The sequence below is a fragment of the Panthera leo genome, chromosome D1, assembly GCF_018350215.1.
Source record: "Panthera leo isolate Ple1 chromosome D1, P.leo_Ple1_pat1.1, whole genome shotgun sequence".
In the NCBI taxonomy this organism is placed as follows: Eukaryota; Metazoa; Chordata; class Mammalia; order Carnivora; family Felidae; genus Panthera; species Panthera leo.
Genome location: NC_056688.1, coordinates 26,883,175 through 26,904,535, shown reverse-complemented (window position 1 = coordinate 26,904,535; position 21,361 = coordinate 26,883,175). Strand labels below are relative to the sequence as shown.

Here is a 21,361-nt window from a genome sequence, read left to right as displayed (position 1 = left end):
AAATGCTTTTAACCTCCTTGGGACACCAAGGTACCCAGCACTGGGAACACCTGACTTCCAAAGAACTGGTCCTTTAAAATAATTTTGCAAGAGTATCATGAAGTGTTTGAACGGTCAATCACGGTTCCCCTTAACATTTAGTTTCTGGGCAACTTTCTGAAAGCTAGCTCATTTAACAAGGGAATACTGCCTTAGGTTTTTTATTTTTTATTTTTCCTAATAAAAACCAGGACAGTGAATGAGCCTAAAGGAGTGACGCATACAATACAGCTGGAACGGCCTGCATATACAGTCTATCACCAAAAACCAACATTTCCCATTTACAGAGCGCGTATGTAAGACAATACAATGGAAGTGGGATTTCTGATTAATTTAAAAAAAGAAAACTACATCAAATATCTGCAATAGATCATTTTTTCATTTAAGGTTTATATATCATATATTGTTATATTAACATTTTTCACCCATTTAAAAGAATGGAGATTGTGATTCTACAGTAGTACTTTAGAGTCCTAACAATCCAGAAGGTCTGCACATCAGATGAATCCTCTGGAAGCACTGCTGGTCCAGTAGTTGATCCAAAATGCTGGACCCCTTCTAGCCCACCTGCAGCACCTCCCCCAGCAGGCACTGCCACTTGCTTTCTCCCACTTAAATCTGCATCTGCTCCAGGTATTTGTAGGTCGGGTTTTCATAACCATGGTTCTGCATCTTGTTCAGGTGACGCTCTTCTGGGGTGAGCATTGGGTCAACCTGGAGGAACAGAGACGGAATATCACTGCACTGTACCACAAGAGAATTGCACAGGACGTCAGAAGACCTAAGGTGTTTGCTGTGCACTCCCCTGGGAAGCGAGGTCAACCGGGTGTCCCATTTCCACTGGGGACACCACACAAGAGCTGGTGGGGAGGACACAGGAGGAGGAGAAAGAAAAGAAGAGGGTCAGAGAGGCTTCTGAAAGTGCAAGTCCTGAAAGCTTGGTCCGAGTTAGAGAACAGAGTGAATTGAATTTACTAGCACCACGGTGACGACCATGTCTCGGTACTGCTACTTACTGTTTAGGACAGCACAGGGGAGCGTTCCCTAGAAAATAAGGACTGGGACCCCAAGATCCCTGGGGTCTTTTCCAGCTCTGAAATTCCACAATGAAGTCGGTGTCCAGCAGGAGGTGGACATACATCTGAACCAATTTTCCAGAGGGTATCATATTTTTTTTTTTTTTTTTGTTTATTTATTTTTGAGAGAGAGGGAGAGAGGGAGTGAGCAGGGGAGGGGCAGAGAGAGAGGGAGACACAGAATCCGAAACAGGCTCCAGGCTCTGAGCTGTCAGCACAGAGCCCGACGCGGGGCTCAAACTCACAAACCGTGAGATCATGACCTGAGCCGAAGTTGGACACTCAGCCGCCTGAGCCACCCAGGTGCCCCGTACCGTATTCTTTACTGTATTTGTTTTCTGGAACCAAGACACCCCGGCCATTCCCATCCCCCACCACAAAATGAGTGGTAAGCAGTTCTAATTATGAACCAGCAGAAGACGGAACAGAAAACAGCCTGCTCTGGCTCTAAATTTCCTGTTGCTTTTCTCCACCGTTAAAAAAAATATTACTTCTATTTCATATTTTTAAGATTCATGATTGCCAGGGTTGCCTGATTGGTCGTATACCTGGTTTGCTCCTTAAAAAAACAAGTCAGTAACAAGAACAAAAATAAAAAAGAGTATCAACAGTCCTCATTCTCAAATATCTAACATACCTGAAAGAAGAAAACACTCAGGAAGTTTTCACCCTCTGCAGCATAAAATGCTCTTATGGTTTCCTCACATTCACCGTCGGAGCTGGCAACAGCCCTTTGTGATAGGACCAACATAATTCGGTTGGGACTGACTTCCAAAACATGATCTAATAATCCAGTGCGTAATTTAATTGAAGTGCAGCACCCACGAAGTTAAGATGTCTGAATTCCATAAGCCTCCCTGACTGCACAGAGCAAACCATCACCACCTCAAGGCCAAGTCACAAGAGAGCCCCTGCTACTCACCTCCACAATCCCATGGCTGATGGTGCCATACTGTCTCTTCCTCAGCATCACCAGGCTGATGACTATGACCGTGGCGATGGCCACTGCAATGACCAACAGCCCGATGAGGGCGCTGCTGCTCAGACTGAAGTCCTCCCGCAGTGGCCCCACGGATTCCTACGATAACAAAGTAGATGTGCGACAAGGTCTCAGCGACTCTTCGCACAATGTGAAAGATGGCGAGCGGGAGACCAGCAGCTCAAGGAGGGCCAGGCCCCTGTAGAGTCGTGACTCCGACACTGAGGGAACTCTGAGATGCTGCTTTCCAAGGGACTATCCCTATGAGGAGAACTCCCACTTTTTCCAATCTCCATCGAGATCCTAATTTTAGCTTTCTTACCCAAAAGTATGGAAATTGGGGATGGGGGTCTTTGAGAGTTTGAGACACCGAGCGTCTCTCCGTTTTCCACTTGAAATGAGAAGACAAGAGAGAAGCACCCGAGACCCATGGGAAACCTGGCATTTAGGTTCCGGAGCTGAACACGTACGTACCGGCTCTGTCTCCAGGCCGCCAACCCTCTCGGCATTGAAAATCATTTCCTTAACATCCAGGGTCTCGTCGATGACCTGAAATGGTACAAAAATGTCAGCAACTGGGTGGAAGGGGACATTAAGCATAAACGGAGCTTCTTTTCTACTCCACTTATGATTTGGTGGAGGGAGGTGGATACTGAGGATACCCACTAACCAAGCAGTTCTGTCACGTCCTTCTAAATCCACTCACCAAACCCCTAAAGAAGCAAGTGTGGACACAAGTTACTGTATTGCAGCTAGTTCCCTAAGTGCTTCCACTTGCCTTTTCCTTTAGGTAACCACTATGGAGTGACATTACAGGATAAATTACCAACAATTCACGTTTAAATATCAAACTCAGGGGGCACCTGGGTGGCTCATTCAGTTAGGCGGCTGACTTCGGCTCAGGTCATGATCTCGTGATTTGTGGGGTCAAGCCTCCTGTCGGGCTCTCTGCTGACAGCTCAGAGCCTGGAGCCTGCTTCAGGTTCTCTGTCCCCCTCCCTGTCTGCCCCTCCCCTCCCCACAATCTATCTCTCTCTCAAAAATAAACAAATATTAAAAACAATTAAAAATAAATATTGGGGCGCCTGGGTGTCTCAGTCAGATAAGTGTCCGATTTTGATTCAGGTCATGATCTCACAGTTCGTGAGTTCGAGCCCCGCGTCGCGCTCTGTGCTGACAGCTCAGAGGCTACAGCCTGCTTCAGTTTCTGTGTCTCCCTCTCTCTGCCCCTCCCTGCTCACGTGCATGCTTGTGCTCTCTCTCTCAAAATTAAAAAAACAAAATGAAACAAAAAAAAAAAAAACTCAGTTGACAATAATCCAGAAATATCAGTGATAGAAAATGATAGAATAACTAATAGTGTGTATAAACCAAAGGCAATATAAGAACCAAACCCGACTCTATTCCATTTACAAGTTATTAAATCTCTATACTCACTTGAAAATGGCCTTTCATATTTTATTCGTATCTTTAGTTACAAATATATTTCCCCCACTGTATCGCAAGAGGAGAGCTACGGCTGAAAAGTAATTCTTTATTCCTTCTCATACCCAGATGCTAAAGAATACAGCAGATTTGTGGGACCAGTTGGAGTCCACCCATCTTGTACCATATGGAAAGTGAACACAGGGAGGTTCATTTGGAAGGCCTCTAAAACAATGCCACTCATTCTAATTAGTCTCAAAATTAAAACAGGGCAGGGCGGAGGGGAGAAATGGCTCACCATATTTTCGTCCACTTTATTCTTACTGTTAATCACTTTCTCCTCAGCACCGATCAGTCCTCCTTCCTGCTCTCCTACTCCAGATCCTGTGTGGAGAGAGATCACAGCTGAGCGTTTCCCAGGATGGGCTGATCTCATGCCAACCTCACAGAAGCAGGGGCCCTCACTGATCACCTCCCCCGCTGCGACATGATAGGCTACTTTGTTCCCATTTTTGAGGATGCACTGTGCTCTATAAGGATGAATGGTACAGGCATTTTCAGAGGACCGATGAGTTTAATGGAGGAGGAGAGAGTGCTTACTTAATATCCAACCTGGAAAAACGGAATGACAGCCTTCAGAAGAGAATGTTTATTGTAAGATAAACAGAAGTGGAGTTCAGAGGCATTCTAGCACAGAAAAACATGTAATACCCGTATGTGATACTACCGAGTGCCTATAAGCCCACAACCTGCTCCTTCAACACTCTGCGCTCGCTCCCTTTGGATGGAAGAACCATCACACCAGCAATGAATGTGCACATTTGTCTCAAGCATCTTATTTTATCCCACAGGCAATTCTTTCTGCCTGAAATACCCTCCCTGACCTCCAACCCTTCCTAGTTGTCCTTCAAGCTGCAGCTCCTCTTGGGAGACATTTCCAGCTTACAGCACTCGAAATCACTGTTTATCCTCATTTTCTTCTGTGTCTCCCTCTAGCCTGCAACCCTCTGAGGGCCTGGATCACAGATGTCACATCTTCAGTGGTCATTCAAGAATGAGCAGGAAGGAAGCATTCCACAGACAGGGAGAATTCAAACACGAGGGTGGAAGGTTCCTTTCTGTAAAGGGAGCAAGACTAGCCACACTCCTCTTGTCAAGGTCAGACATCACCTGAGCCGACATCACTTGTGTGTGGCACGCCAAATGACAGCATCCAAAGATGCGGCTCGACTGAACCCAGCACGAACCCAGGCAGAGGAAAAGTGAGGAGTGATCCTCCTTATTTTAGCTTCAGAAAGCATGTGATTTCTACCTACTCTATGAGTTTTTCATTAATAAGATACACAGTTCAATATAAACGTCCGCAATTTGAACCTCTTATAAACAGATCAACTGGATGGCACACTCCTCATTCTAAGGTGATCACCTGCATGTGAGTAGGACTCAAACATGAGTAAATGCCAAGCACTGCTGTCCCCGGGCTGACACTAGGCCCGGCCACAGCAAGGCCTTCCGGCTCACAACCAGGCTCGTTGTTGACACGGAACCACCAGTAACAGCTGCTGCAGGTGTGGAATGTGCGGGCTAGCTAATGCGTTCACCCATCAGAAGGCAGCCCAAAATAACACTGGTTTTTCCTAAAGTTTTCACCTTAAAGAGCAATTTCCCAACTTGATTCTAGGGTAAGTTAAATCAGGCCTGGCTTTTATCGTCTCAAAATGCCACTGAAACAGCAATAGTGCACTTCGACTGAGAAGGAAGAATCTAGAAAGGTGCTGTCTCAGCAAGGCTGTGGATGAACAAGCCTAGTAAATTCTAACCCTTCCATCACTTTCTCTCTCCTCCTCCGGATTTTAAAGGTCAGAGGGCAGAATCCTACATGAGAAATAACACGGCACTGAACCAACTAATTTAAAGTCCTATGACCAGTCTAGACTGTTCCGATATTCCTTTGGTGGTGAAACTCACGTGTTCTCTTAAACACTGACCCAAACCACCTTGGTTTTATAAAAGGCATAATCAAGTGATGTTAAGAAAACAAAAGTTAATGTTTAAATTATTCCAACTAACAACAACTGAAGTATGTGGGCGAAAGCCAGGTAAGTTTCCAGGAAATTCATCTTTATCTGTAAATACCTAGGATGCATGGTTCAGAGTCACCTCCAAGAAGAGGCATATCCAGGTAGAATAAAACCAAGCATTTAACACAGAAGTGATCTTTACAGGATTGAAATTGCACTCTTCTGAGAAAAAGCCGTGGCACAAACCACAACATCAAATTCTTAGAGAACACCGTGTGGTGCATCCACAGCTGGTCGAAGTCAGCAGGCTCATAAAACACACACTGAGAACATGAAGCATATGCACTTATTCACAATGACCCTGGGACTGTGGACCACCCAACAAGCTGGGGAAATGCAGCAGCCTTTTATGTGACAGAAACTGCATAGGCTCTGAAGACAAAGCAGCTGGGTTTGAGTTCGGATTCCTCCATTTCTTACAGTCAGGACTCTGAGCGAATCATGCAGTCTGAGGCTTCTCCAACCGCCTAATCTGTCAGAGAGAGCTAAAGCCCCGGCCAGTAGGTGTGCTCAGTGCATGAAGTGAGGCCACGTACGCGAGGCACTCGGCGTGGCGCTTACACAGTCCCAGCCTGTTCTGAAGCTTGGACACTCACTACCACACAGCAAGAGTCCACTTGTCACAACCCGTTCCATCCATCAGCTTCTAAGTGTTTTGAGTAATGCTAAAGTCAAGACGGAGACTAGTGGCGACAGACAGGTGGGCACAGACACAGGGCTGGGTACAGCTGAAAGGAAAGGGCAAGATGTAGTGGAGCAGTGAGGGGGATGAGCAGGGGGGAAGAGGTAAAAGGAACCGACTCTCCACCTGCCCCTAAATTAAGCATATTTTCAAATATACTAGCAATTCCACCCAACCTGTTTAAGTTGAATATACATTTAAAAATCTATCCGGATGAGGGGCGCCTGGGTGGTTCAGTCAGTTAAGTGTCTGACTCGTGGTTTCAGCTCAGGTCACGATCCCTTGGTTTGGGAGATGGGCGCAAAGCCTGCTTCATTCAGATTCTCGCTCTCTGCCCCTCCCCCACTCACGCTCTCTTGCTCTCTCAAAATAAATGAACTTAAAAAAAAAAAAAATCTACCCAGAAGAAATGTCTCATAAAAATATGTTTTGATTACTCTGTATTCTCTGGATATCCAGAAGGAAAGTTTAGGATGGGCACCTTGTAACCAGTACCACTGACACCAGATTCTAAGTGCTGGACCCAAGGCCACTCTGGCTCCCTTCACAGCCACATCTGGAGAAATGAGGTGGAAAAATCTCAGGTGATGGTATGAAACAGAAAATGAGCCTCCCGACACATGGGGGAAGTGCAAAGGAATGGAGGTCTTAAAGGGAACATCTTTGACAGACCAACCTTTTTTCATTGGATGGTACAACTCCGGCTGAGTGTCTAGCAGAAAGGAAAACAATAAAAAAAAAAAAAAAAAAATAGCACAAAAAAGGAGATTAAGAAAGAAAATGGCTTCTTTCAAAATTGCTATCTTAGAATTTCTCTATAACGTAAATAAAAAGTATTCTTCCTTAAAAACACACCTGACACATCCCATAAACAAACCAGCAGTTAAGAGCTACAACATATGACTGGAAGGTAGGAGAGAAAGAAGTAGGTCTGTCTTGGGGGGAAATTTGGGGAGATTCCCAAATTATTTAGCTTAGCCCACAAAGTTATTTTTCTTAGAAAATAACAAAAATACAGTCAGTATCGATTGTGGTTTTCTAACAAGGAGACAAGGTCCTAGTGCGGATCTGTCCGAGATGCCCTCACCCCAAATGGGATACGTAAGCACGGCCACCCTACAAGCCCATGCAGGTATGGGATTTGTAAGTGCAGGTTTTAGGAACAAAGTGAGATCTCTTTACTTCTCTGGCTCCTTTCTCACATTCCATTTTACTATCGCAGGGTCAACCATACGAGTTGGTACCTTTGGGGTAACTTGTTCAGAAGGCATTCTGTTTAAGTCTGAAGGCTGAGTTGGATGTACCCCATCCTCCCCATTCAGTACCTTCTTCAGGCCTCTGTCCCAGCACTGCTACATCTGGTCTGAGGTAGGCGACAGTACCCAGGACTGCAGGACCACATCAGCTTGGGTTCAAATCCTTACTCTCCACCCACAGGCTACGTGAGCCTGGACAGACACTTAACCTCTTTAAATCTTGGAATCCCCAAATGAGGACACTCACAGTACCTACCTAAGAGGGCTATTTTGAGGATTAAATGAGAGCATCCGTGCACAGCGCTTAGCTAAAGCTGGCATATGATAAGGGCTCTATAGCTGTGGCCACTATTTTTATCACCACCACCATCAGCAATAGCAGCAGACAAATAAATAGAAACTGATTCCACAGCCTAGTCTCAGGGCACCGAGCTGAGCAGCTTGTTTATTTCTGGTGCAGACCCACAGCTTTTAAAGATCCTTTTAAACATCAAGACCCAGCAAAGGAATAGAAGAAAGTGTGCCAGACAGAGTCAGAGGGACATGGCTTCTTATCACCTCCAACACTAGAGGTATCACCTTGAAAAGTCACCTCTGTCGTCTCTCCACTGCCTGCTCCCCAGCTTGTTATGAAAAGCTAATGACCTAATATAACGTGAAAGTGCTCTTTAAGCAGCAGAGTGACTTCCACATGCAAGGTGTCATACACTCTGAAGGCAGCTGACAGGACCAGAAAAAAAAAAAAGAGGATTTCAGCAAACCATCTCTCTAAAGTGGGAGAAATGTTACTAACCTCATGGTGATACTGAAGCCAAGGATCTGAAGGCACCCAGCATGGTGCCTGCACACAGTAGGTGCTAAATGAATCCAGTCTCCATCTCCCTGCCCAACTGTCACCAAGAAAATAGCCCCCCTAACACAACCCAGGTTCAAAATTCTACCTTCAACTTTCCAACCACAGGCCACCGGCCCATCCCCGCCCCCAGCGCCGCTGAGAAGCTGCGCTGTCAATCATACACACCTTCGTTCTCAGGTAAGGACGGGAAGGGATGGAAGGGGTGGAATGGTGGGATCTCATCACTCTCCTCGGAGCTCACCCGGACGTCCACGGGGGTTTCTGAGATAGAGGCCGTGAACTGGTCCATGTCTGCACGCTGTTCTTGAAGCAGCTCATCTGACAAAGAGAGGCATGGCAGGGAAGCGGCATTCAGAGGGACCACCAGTGTGAACAAGGCTAACTCATGGCATTACAGAACTTGGGATCTACTGAGGGGAGCATCTCGCCAGCTCGCAGTGGACAACTCCCTCCTGCCTGCACCCCCGACCCTGTAGCACCGCGGAACCCCAGCGCCCCAGAACTCCTCTTCTTTACCAACTCACTCTGGTTCAGTGGTTTCATCCGACGGCACAGTTTTAAATGCCATCCATAGGCCACGATCTGAAAATCTGTACCTCATATCTACTGCCCGACCTCCAGCTCACTGAACATCCCCCTTTACACCCCCACTTAATGTCCAACTTCTATTTTATCATGTATAAAGAGAACGCTTTTCCTCAGTCAAGTGCGGCATCACCATCCACTCAGCTGCTGACAATGGAAGGCTGGGCATTACCCTCGATGTCTTCCTGTCCCTCACCTCTGGCATCCAACCCAGCAGCACACTGTTCGCCCTTCGTCTGCAACGTGCCCGAAAGCCCCCACATCTGTTTATTTCCTCCATTACCATCTTAGTGCCCACGATCAGCATTTGTCGCCTGGATTTTTACAATTGCTTCCTGGCAGGTTTCTAATTTTAATAGCACATAGCAGCCAAGTAATTTTTTCTTTAGTTCATGTTCTTTTTTAAAGCATAATTCAGATCTGGTCACTCCCTAGTTTAAAGCTCTCTAACAGCTTTCCATTTATCCTAGAATAAAACCCAGACTCCTTGATTTTGCTAAAATCTCTGAACAAATTGGTCTCTGCCAACTTCTTTGGCCCCATTTCTCCCTCACTATGTTCTAGTCACACTGATCTACTCAAATGTGTCCACACTTGACTTAATCTTCAGGTCTCTGCAGTAGTCATTTCCTCTGCTAACAATGTTTTTCCCCTTGTAGTCTTTGCGTGGATGGCTCCTTCTTGTCATGTGGGTCCCAGGTGACTGCGCCCAAGACAAACCCCTTGACCACCCAGCCACTCTCCACCATTCCACCCTATTTGATGCCCCCACATGGCACTCCTTTTCTTGTTTTCCTGTCTGTCTCATACTATAACATGACTCCAGGATATACGGTCTACACCATTTTCCCTCTGTGACACACAGTAGACACAATAAATATTTGCCAAACAAAAAAAAAAAAAAAAAAAAGAAGACCAGAAGAGAGAGAGGAAGTGAGAATGTGTGTAAAATAGGTGCCTTGAAATGCATCAGCAATTAAGGGGGAAAGGGCAACAGGAAACTCCCCGGTCCCTTGCAATTTCACACCCTCAATTTTTCTTCCGGTAACAGAGTAAAGGTTAAGAAACTCAAGGCTCTGTGGCTCACCGCCAGTACATCTGTCCCCAGGTTACTCCTTGACCTTACTTGCCACGTAAGCCCCAGTGAATTCCAGACCTAAATCCTGGAGTGCTAATGCCTAGCTTCCTGGCCCTTGTACTGCTGCCACCCTTGAGTCTTGGCCAAAGTCCCTCACAGACCTCAGTACAAACGCAGCACCCACCGATTTCCTCTTGGATTTCTTGGGCTACATAAGGTACTTTGTAGAGCAGTGAGAGGCTTTGGTTCCTTCTTTCTTCAATCACATGGAGATGTGTCATCACCTGGAAGTATAGTATGGTGGAGAGACCTCGTTACCAACAGAGCCAGGCCAGGACAAAGCTTGCAGACAGGACACATGCACACACTTCCGCAAAGATCAGCGGAAAAAGTATATTCTCTGCAGAGTCCAGCAAAGCAGCCAGGCAGAGGAAATCCATTAATCCCCATCCTTATTTACTGACCACTGAAATCTAACAGTCCCCCCTTATCTGTGGGTGGTACATTCCAAGACCTCCAATGGACGCCTGAAACTGCAGACCATACTGAGTCCCCTGTATACTGGGGTTTTTTTCCCTGTATGACAAAGCTCAACTTATAAATTAGGCATAGGTAAGAGATTAACAATGACATAATAAAGTGGAACAATTATAATAAAGGTTATTAATGGGGTCTCTGTTTCTCAAAATACCTTCTTATACTGTATTCACCCTTCTTCTTGTGATAATGTGAGATGATAAAATGCCCACGTGAAGCAAGATGAGTGACGTAGCACTGTGACATAAAGGTAGGCTACTACTAACCTCCTGATGATACATCAGGAGGATCATTCACTTCCGGGCCACGGCGGACCGCAGAGAGCGAAGCCTCCGATCACGGGGGGCTGCTGTATAGGAGTATGTGCAGACTGTGTGTAATACCCCTTGGCAATCTGAGAATTTATCCAGAGAGTGTTCTGAGTTAAAAACAAAATTTAAAACCTTTCACTAGGCAGTTATTCATTTGATTTTTATATGAGGCACTTAACTAACTGTACTAATTGAGCTTAAAAGAAACCTAATCTTTTGTTTTTTTTAACGTTTATTCATTTTAGGGGTGCCTGGGTGGCTCAGCCGGTTGAGCGTCTGACTTCAGCTCAGGTCATGATCTCGAGGCTCGTGAGTTCAAGCCCCGCATTAGTCTGTGCTGACGGCTCAGAGCCTGGAGCCTGCTTCGGATTCTGTGTCCCCCCCCCTCTCTCTAAAATGAATAAACGTTAAAATTTCTTTATAAAAAAAATTTTTTTTAATGTTTATTTATTATTGAGAAACAGATGCTCAACCGACTGAGCCACCCAGGTGCCCCAAAAGAACCCTAATTTGTACAATGCGAGATACTCGGTAAGGTTTTGCTGAGTGAAAGAGGGAAAGAGTCCATTTTTACCACCAGTCAGATTAGATGGGGTAAAAAAAGGAATGAAATCACTGGCTAAAAGCAGACTGGCATGGAGAGGGGGCGATTCACGGATTTTGCTTAGTGAAGTAATTGCTTGAAATGATTATCATGGTGAATAACAGAACTATTTCATTCATATTTAACTAGATTAGTTATTCCTTCAAAACTTTACATTGAGGTATAAATAAACCTGACTTTAAGGAGTGATCAAGACTTATCTACCATCCCTGTTCCACAGTTCACTACCTTTTCTGAATGCAACAATTCCGGATTGTTCATACTTTTTAAAAAGGAAAAAAAAAGCCATCAAAACTGGTCATTTACTTGTGAAGGTTTTGGGGTGGAAATAAAAGGTGATGTGGGCTAACGTCCACCCCAAGGCCACAGTGAGGCATGTCAGGGCGGGTATGCCTGTCTGGTTACACTGGCACTTACCATGCTCGTCCTAAAGAGGGTGCTCTAAGCCAATGGATTAATTATGTGGGCTTGAAGCCATATAACATGGCCAAACGAAAAAAAATTAAATGGAAAGATGCTTTTATTGTAGATTGAGGTCTCTCTGACCTTTAAAAGCAGGGATGAAAGTAATTTAATTTTATATTTGCCATTCTTTCAATCAAGTAAATTGACGGGAAAGCACCAGAGTAATAAGTGCCTGAGAGAAAAAATGCAAATGGAAACTGAAAATGCACCACCCACAGTCTTGGCGTGTGTGGACATTGTCATATTTCAGATGAATTAAGGAGCCATTTGACTGAGGACGGTTCCTATGCCCACAGGAGAACAAGAACCACAGGGCAGGGTACTGGACATCAGTGTCCTCACGGTGAGCTGTTGAGCTCACATGAGGGGTAAGAACACCACCACACTCACATCCCAGACCAAATGCGCACATTACAATAGGCTGAACATATTCACCACTTCCCAGAGTGTAGATAACACCACAGGGAACATGCAGAAGTTCATGTAATTCAGCAGCCAAGCTTCACTGGAACTAAGGGCTTAGAGCACAGAGCGAATATCACACGGGACAGCTGGGGTTTCCCCCCGAGGTCTGCAAGGGAGAGAGTTCCACTTCCTGGGCCATCTGGTGTGGCACTATGATCTTGCTGGCACACAACTCATTCCCTAGTTGTTAATTTAATACACTGATCAAGGTCTCTCCTTTCCTTCTAGTCTCACTATATAAAAATGGCTGTTTTTCTGTAAAATACTACACGATAGATAGTCTAGTTTTTCCACTAAACTTTCAGAAACTCTTTACGGAGAAAGGACTTAATAGAACAAAGTATGGAAAAGAGATCTTAGAAACTGTATTTTTGCAAAAACCACCTCTTGTAATCTAATAATGTCTTTGGAAGCCATTTATCACTTTCCAAGCACAGCTATCAGTGTTGCCCAACCAACGGTCGAAGCGGCTTCTCCCCGCTAGAGACACTCTCCTGCGGCAATTTCGACTGTGTCTAGTGTACCTGGGATTTCATCTGGGCTGCCTTCTCTGGGTCAACAGCCAACACATGCTGGTAGTGACGGATGGTATGCAGACGGTCTTTGTTCTCAGCACGGACGTAACGCCGCAAGGCCTGGAGGACGCGATGAGGCTGCAAGAGAGAACAGCAGTTTGAATATCCAGGCACTAGAGAACTGAAAACAGGCAGGAAAGCAAGGCTTAAAAAACTCACCTAAGAATGTAAAAGCCAGCCGGGCACCAAGAAGGAAAGCTGTGCTTTTTAAAGCTTTTAAGCTTCTCAAGTAAGAAGAAACTACCTTTCTACACAATGTACCAAAAACTAAGTTCCAAAGTTATGTTGGCTCCTTAAGGAACAGTATTTTCCAGAATCTCTAGCCCTCTCAATCTGTCCTCTTTCCTAAGCTCAGTGTCCGACACCTTAAATTGCAAGGTAGGCAGTCCCTGTGTCACCCAGAAAAGGCTCTGCTTGCTCACCTAAGAAGGATACCAATACCATTCTTCCCAGTATTTCCATCCCCCAAAAGCAAGGTAGGTTAGAGCGAAGGGACAAAGAAGCACGAGACCACCAGCACCAGGGGCTTCGATATAAGTCCCTTTACCCTTTTCTTCATAATCTTATTACAACAGCGTGTTCAAAAGGCAAGTTTTTATTCTTTGAAAGTAAAGCTACTATAAGGGGCGCCTGGGTGGTTCAGTCGGTTAAGCGTCCGACTTTGGCTCAGGTCATGATCTCGTGGTTCGGGTATGAGCCCCACGTTGGGCTCTGTGCTGACAGCTCGGAGCCTGGAGCCTGCTTCGGATTCTGCGTCTCCCTCTCTCTCTGCCCCTCCCCCACTCACAATCTGTCTTTCTCTCTCTCTCTCAAAAATAAGCATTAAAAAAAGCTACTATAAAAATTCAATAATTGAGTAACTACCAACCCATATCCTCAGATTATGCTTTTCCAGGGTAAGACACTTCCATATCACTGGTGGCATATGCAAGCATAAAGTGTAATGCTAAGGTGACGTAAGAACATACTAGAACATGACACCTTTTTTCCCTTCTTCTCTCCTTACCTCTCTTCCCTTGCCAGAACTCGTCATAAAAATGTAATTTTTTTGCTGACCCGTGTCAGGTCATCATACATGTTCTACACATACGCTGCTTTAGAGGAGGTGACCTCGAGTATACTGTTCTCTGGGCTCTGCACACCACTCACCCGTGGTGGGTCAGACTGCAAGGCAGCCAGGTAATTCTCCAGAGCCATGCGGCGGCGGTCATTCAGCATAGCTTCCACCCGAGCCAGGTGGGTTTCCACCAGCTGCTGCTTCTCGCTGGCTGCTTCCTTCTCTAGGGCTTTAACCATAGCTTGGAAGTGCTAAACCAAGAAGGCAGGAACAACGTGAAATTCATGGTACCTGGAGGAAGTCTAAGCAAACAGCGATACCCCAGGACTATGCCTCCTCACCTAGAGCCTGTGTAAGCCGGTAACAGGTCCAGAAGAGTTAAGCAAGGGTAAGACAGACGTAAATATACTCTGATTGTTGTCAGGAAAATTACTTCCTAATCTAATGAGAGCATGTTAAATCTGAGGGGCAGTGGACTTCTTAGCACTTTTGCTCCTGAAATCACTAGTGTGGCAAGCCCCTATGCGGGCTTTCTCAACGTGCCCTGTGCAAGAAGGAATGCTGCCCTTTCCACATTGTGGCAAAGGCACCCCAGATCCGAATCCTGAGACACAGACCAACAGGAACTATATTTTGAAATATATCCCAGTAATGTGGTAGGTTATGCTGAGTCATTCACACTGATGTCCTGAAGGGCAAGTTGTCTGTGGAAAACCTGGCCAGGCTGAAAGGTAAAGTTTAAGGCTGTGGAACTAAATTTTAAATTTCCCTGCACAGGATGCACTGGCTGCATAGAAATTAACTCTTAGATTTTCTAGATGATTGCTAAGAAAGAAAAGGTGTTCCAACAGAGTGTTAACCTCCTGAGAAGATTTCAGTTCATCATAAACACAAACTGATTTAAATGCAATCAGCTTTATGAAACCCAAACCAGTCTTATAAATTGCAATCCCTGTTCCTAACAACACTCTGTTCTATTGGGGGGGTGGGGGGTGGGGTGGGTGCTGCTGCTGATTCTAATGTTACATCCTTGCAAAGCCCGAGATGAACTGGCATCACTGTTTTATTGTCTGACTTTGACTTTTCAAGAAGTCAATAAATAAATAAATAAATAAATAAATAAATAAATAAATAAATAAATAAAATTCAATGCTGCTGAAAAACAAGTCACAGCCTAAGAATGAAGATGAATTGAGGATTTTTGCCAGGAGAGCAGAATTAACAAACACAGCCAGCTAAGGTTTGCTTCCTGGCATGAATTAGGTACACTGGTTGGTCCCCTGCTTTCCTTCTACCATTGGTGATCAATTCTAGAGAATGCTAGTTGGGGGGTGGGGGTGGGGAGGGGGAAGGCAGTTAAAACTTGCTGTAAGATAAGCTCTCAACTAAGCGAAAGGTGTCAAACGGTAATTTCCTGGGAATGTGGCTCTGACTGGACTTCAGAGATTATGTCCCTGGAAAACACATCTTACCTGAATGAGAGTCTGCCTTTCTGCTTTCGGGAGGTTCTTGGCCTGAAGCTCAGCCTCTTCCCATTCTTTCTTTACCTAGAAAAAGGTCAAAGCCAGTATCACCAGAGAGTCATCTCTAAAACAATCCCCCCATTTTCTAACAATACTGCCAGGCCCTGAAATCTAATGTAGGAAACTGTGCAAAAGGAAATCGCCTCATGTGATCCCTCACAAGCTCACAGCAGTTTTAGCTCCTTCACAGAATTACTGTCTCAGAAGGTCCTGGACTCCAACCATCAGCAAACGGAGCCTCAATTCCATAACCTCCCCATTCTATAACCCCGGGCAAGTTATTTAAAAGTCTCTGTGCCTTGGGGCGCCTGGGTGGCTCAGTCAGCTGGGCTTCTGACTTTGGCCCAGGTCATGATCTTGCTGGTCCCAAGTTCTAGCCCCACGTCAGGCTCTGTGCTGCCAGCTCAGAGCCTGGACCCTGTTTCAGATTCTGTGTCTCCCTTTCTCTCTCTGCTCCTCTCACACTCTGTCTCTCTCTCTCAAAAATAAATAAACGTTAAAAAAAATTTTTTTTTAAAGTCTCTGTGCCTTAGTCTCCTCACACACATAAAAAAGGGGGTGGGGGGTGCATTTAATACCTACTTCTCAGAACTGTTTGGATAAAGTAGAGTCAACAAACATTTCCAAAAGTACAAGCCTGGCACATGGTAATGTATGAGATTTTAGGTGGTATTCAGACCTAAGAAATTCTTTTCAATTTTCTTTCAGTCTTTCTCAGTAACTAGGAGAAAGCTGCACTGTGGTGCTCATGTTGCTCTAACACTTGTAACTTTTTTAAGAAAGCATCCCGAGGGGCGCCTGGCTGGCTCTGTCAGTGGAGCGTGTGACTCTTGATCTCGAGGTTGTAAATTCAAGCCCCACACCGGGTGTAGAGGTTACTTAAAAATAAAATCTTAAAAAAAAAAGAAAGAAAAAAGAAAGCATCTCAAGACTCAGAGACTTCAGCAGACAACAGTATCTAAGCTAGAATATACTAATACAGGTTTGCTTTCATCTAATATATTTTTACATTTACCTAGTTCTAAATGGCAAATGATACTAGCTTTCTGTTTACAACAATGATATAAATTTTCCCTCCATAGAAGAAAAAAATTTTTAAAGCCAGTTAATAGCAAAGAAAAATAACAAGAACATAATGGTTACAGGAAGTACTCCGTAGTCTGAACCCAATAAAGCATTCAGAGGCTAATTGTATTATCATGGAGATGGAGATGGGGCAGAGGGGAGGGGCTAGTCACACCCAGAAGGGAGACCTGCTTATACTCTCACACTTCACCTGTCCTAACACAGAGTGACAATCTAGGACGGCGGTGACCCTTTTCTTCCACTATGAAAACCCTACTACCCAGTGCCGAACACCTGTAACAGAAGGGGAGTGCCACGGTTTACCCTGTCCATTCGGTTGCGGTGCCGTATTTCCAGCTGCTCCTTAGCCTTCTGGAAGCGGGCATGTTCGTTATCGTCTGCAGAGGTCTCGAAATACACATCAACATCATTGGTTGGCAGAGGAGTTGGGGGAACTGGAACAAAACAAGAGGGGGTTCCCTTTGGGGGCCAGGCCCAACATTGAAAGTGCACTGTGCCCTAGGAAAGAAATCAAACCCAGGACCTGCAGAACAGACTAGTTTATCTCGCACCACGCTCACGGTACAAGGTGCTCCTGTCTGCCAAGACTCCACTTGGTTAGGGCGCACTGCTCCCCTTTCCTTCTGTGACATTCAGCCACCAGGCCAGTCCGTGCCCCCTTGGTGTCCTTGGCATCTACTTAAGGCTTCAGGGGGAGAAAAGGAAATCACTTCTACATCTTCCCTCAGTTCCTGAAATCTTAGAACCTAAAAACGAATTACTTATTGCTGTCACTGATCGCTTCTGGCCAGAGACAAGGGCAGACATCAGGCCTGCAAAGGCAACTTCCACAAAAGCTCCATTTTGAAAGAAACTTCAGTGCTGCATGCTCTTTGCATATAGACTGGGTAGGCAAAGTCCAAACTGCTCTAGCTATAGTTTTTTTTAGTTTTCAATATGACTGAACAAGTCTTAGCCTTTCATATCAAGGATGAGGGACAACATTAAGTTGCTGTATTTGACAAGGATTCACCACAGAGTGTGAAGACACGCTGGGCTTGCTGGCCTTCCCAGGCCTTCACCCACTAGAGGGGAAACCCATTAGAATACCCTTTCCTCACTGCTCCTCAAGTGGAAGGTCTTACTGACCCCAGGCAAGTGGATATCTGCACAGGGAGCTTAACCCCACAAAGGAAAGGTTTGAGAGGACAAGTTTACCTGCTCAATCCCTAAAGAAATCCCTATGAAAAACTCTTATTAGCCCAGTTCACTCCCAATTTCCCAAGCCAGGGAGGACGGATAGAAAACTTACTTGTACAATTTTCTGTATCATAATATTAGAGCTCAGTGGACAGCAAATACCAAACCCAACAAATTTCAGTTCAGAGACAAAGAAGTTCACCTAATTTCCAGAACTGCATAACTGTAATACGACACTAAAACAACTAAGACAACTGTAGACCTGACAAATGTGACTACAAATCAGCCAGCCACTCCAAAGTTCTTCCGTCAAGGCATTTTTACTTAGCTCTAAACCTAAAAGCTATAACTAAAATCTTGTCAAGAATATTTGGCTCCTACATAAGCTAAAGAGGATCACCACAGCCAATTTTCAGATTAACTAAATTAGAATATACAGCTTCACAAACCACATTCCCCGATACTCAAAAGTTCAGCTGAGAGAATTTCAAAGCACTGAAGTCCATCAGTGCCAATGAGCACGTTGCCATCAGCAACGCACATCTGCGGCTTAAAGGCTTGTGTGTTGGAGACAGTCTTTGGTTCGTATCACTGGGCTAGGTAAAGATTATACAAAACCCAAGCTGCCTCCACCCCCGGGAAGAAAAAGGTAAAGGCATTGCAGCCCAAGAGGTCCGGCTCTGAAGATGCAAGGGCACCCACCCTTCTGTCCCTATGAAAACTGGCTCACAAAACCAGCACATCCGCCCACCTCAGACCCCTTCAGAGGGGAGCACAAACTTGGCCGGTGGCACAGTGATACTTCTGGGCTCTCAGAACACTCAAGCCGGGAACCCCACAAGTACATGAACACAATTTCTCTGTGGCAAGTCCTCCCAAGTACACGCATCAGGAAACTACAATTTTGCAGACTGGAAAACCACTAACGCTCTGGGGAAGTGCCACCCCACAGCACCTTACGGCACTATCTATCTGACCCTTTACGGGAACAACTACCTCCCATATTCAGTGAGATCTTTAATGACCCCTGATTCCTCAGGCTTCACCCCCAAATAATGTCTTGTTGCCCCTTATTTTAAGTAATTTTATAAAATAGGAAATACCACAATAATTTCTGTCTCCACATCTTTCCTGAATAAAAGTTTCTGCCATCAAAGTTCCCTCAGGACTCATTCTGTTTCCACATTTCCAATGATTTCTAATAAAAACAGTCTCTCCACAGAGCAGCAGCTGGAGTGGAGGTGCTAAAGCACACCATATAATATTAAGATTTAAAAATCTTTTGGGCGGGGGAGAAAAAAGGAACAGGTTGGTATTTGAATGAAAATCCACCAGAAGCGACAGCCAAAAATCGTAAGAGCAAATACCGGGAACGACCAGCAATTCATTATTCTAACGAGTTCCAGAATCAGAACCAAGAAATGACTGTCCAGCCTGAGGATCTTCCAAACCCATGGGCTAGCACTGCAAGATAAGAGAAAGAGGGCCTTAGAAAGGAAGGGGGGTAACTACGGAGAAAAGCAAAGCTTCTCCTACCCATGTCTAAGTAAACCCAACTCAGCTGAACCACTGAATTTCCTCCGTGACCAAAGGACACACGAACTAAAATTCTTTCACTTCCTAAAGCTCTGCATGATCCAACATTGCCAAACTATCGGAAAAACAGTTACCACCACTCAGCTGCAGAACTCTCCCCAAAGAACGCAGACAGCAAGAGATTTCAGGACTCCGGACTCCCAGGAGTATTCCTGGTGTCCCTAGTGTGAAGAGCAGTGTCCCCCTCAGCCAACATGCACCATGGGGGTGGGCGACAGGGTAGCTCAAGGACGAGAATGGGAGGAAAGAACGGAAACAAGAATGTGCAGAACTCATGGCTGATCTGCTCACCCCTGTGCCTTTCAACTAGACACAGCCAAGGGTAAGGCTGCTGTCCCAAGCAACACAGAAGCCCTCCAGGGGCCCACAGACACAAGGAAGGAAAAGAAAGAACAGGCCCCTGGGCTCTCTGCTGTGCCAGGGAGAGGACACGCCGCCACCACCACCACCAGACCCACGGTGAGCACGGACGTACAAAACTGGGCTCACGACTGCCAACAGGAAAGCAGAGCCTAGGTCTACAAAGCACAGAGATGAGAGGAAAACGACTGACAGCCAACACCTGAGTCGGCAAGGGAGCACGACACAGACGCGGTCACAGGGACGGCCGGGAGAGACAGAACGCCGGACAGGACAGAGCCGCTGCACGAAGCCAGCGTGCCAGGACTTACTCATCGCTTTACACACAGCCATACAATAATCCTCAGACTCAAAATTGTTCCTGTTGCCTCCGCAGCCGCCATATATAAAGCGCACGCACTTTCCCTTGGAGAGGTCGAAGTACCAACGAGGCATCACGGCCCGGCAGGGCCCCGTCATCGCCTCCTGGGAGCAGACAGCTGTGTGAAAACGGTCAGAGCGTCAGCGGGACAGAGGCAGCAGCTTTGATCACACTGCTACGGGTGGGAGGAGGACAGGCCAGGCCACATGCTCAACGACCCGCTGAATGTCAGCGGAGGCCAAGACTGGGCGGACCCCAAGTGCCCTGGTGGACCATCTCACCGACTCAAGCCTGGGCTTCCTGAGGACATAGTCGTTTTTCTGTCCTGATTGTAGTAAAGACACTTAGGAACTGAAAACAGTGTTTTTCTCACTGTCTTGAGTCTAGACTGACGGAGAGGAATTCTGTGTCTCACAGCTCTGTGAGCCTCCCACTTCTGAGATATTTGCCTGATTTGTTGATTGTCGTATCAAGGATCAAAGGAGACCAATGTGGGTGAAGAGGCTGTTTTACTGGTGATAACCATAGGAAATGCTACTTAAGTGCCTGGATTGCATACATGTACATTTTCACTTTCTTCAAGATGACTCAGAAACTTCTAGACTGTCGGGGTGCCTGGGTGGCTCAGTTGTTTAAGCATCCAACTTCAGCTTAGGTCATGATCTCGCGGTCCGTTGAGTTCGAGCCCCTCGTTGGGCTCTGTGTTGACAGCTCAGAGCCTGGAGCCTGCTTTGGATTGTGTGTCTCCCTCTCTCTCTGTCCCTCCCCCACTCATGCTTTGTCTCTCTCTCTCTCGCTCTCTCTCAAAAATAAATAAATGTTAAAAAAAAAAAAAAAAACAAACATCTAGACTGTTAAGTGTTTCCCCTACAGGGAGTCCCAAATAATTCTTCAGATCTTAAATGGCATCAGATAGACACTCTCCAGGAGGCTGCATGTAAATGGCTCTAGATGGTCTTTTTTTTTTTTTTCAGTGACAGGATGAAAAAACTGCTAGGCCTGATCCCTCACCAGTAGGTCATTAAAGGCCACCCTCCCAGTCACAGGCATCTTTCTGGTGGACCAACAGGGCAGCATACGGATGGGAACACACACTCAAGAAAAGAACCAAGGAAGTTAATTTCATTGTAGAAGGTCAGGGCTTTAGAAGTACTGAGGAGGGGGCTCCCCTTGGGGAGAGAATGT

At 45.7% G+C, this 21,361-nt stretch overlaps 1 protein-coding gene across 5 annotated transcripts in view; it reads right to left on the bottom strand.

The window, feature by feature from the left end:
- Positions 1-210: 210 nt before the first annotated feature.
- Positions 211-21,361, bottom strand: part of APLP2 (amyloid beta precursor like protein 2) — an 85,889-nt gene continuing 64,738 nt past the window's right edge. For 2 of the 5 annotated variants that reach the window (XM_042904210.1, XM_042904212.1), the window contains exons 7-18: positions 20,127-20,294; positions 16,984-17,114; positions 15,544-15,618; positions 14,164-14,322; positions 12,964-13,092; positions 10,242-10,341; positions 8,560-8,712; positions 6,959-6,994; positions 3,818-3,903; positions 2,569-2,643; positions 2,038-2,193; positions 211-753 (exon numbers count right to left, since the gene is read on the bottom strand). In XM_042904210.1, the coding sequence (XP_042760144.1) occupies positions 652-753; positions 2,038-2,193; positions 2,569-2,643; positions 3,818-3,903; positions 6,959-6,994; positions 8,560-8,712; positions 10,242-10,341; positions 12,964-13,092; positions 14,164-14,322; positions 15,544-15,618; positions 16,984-17,114; positions 20,127-20,294 (1,370 nt within the window). In that variant the 3' untranslated portion in view covers positions 211-651. The remainder of the gene's footprint in view (positions 754-2,037; positions 2,194-2,568; positions 2,644-3,817; positions 3,904-6,958; positions 6,995-8,559; positions 8,713-10,241; positions 10,342-12,963; positions 13,093-14,163; positions 14,323-15,543; positions 15,619-16,983; positions 17,115-20,126; positions 20,295-21,361) is intronic. The other 3 variants (XM_042904211.1, XM_042904214.1, XM_042904215.1) reach the window with 3 other exon arrangements.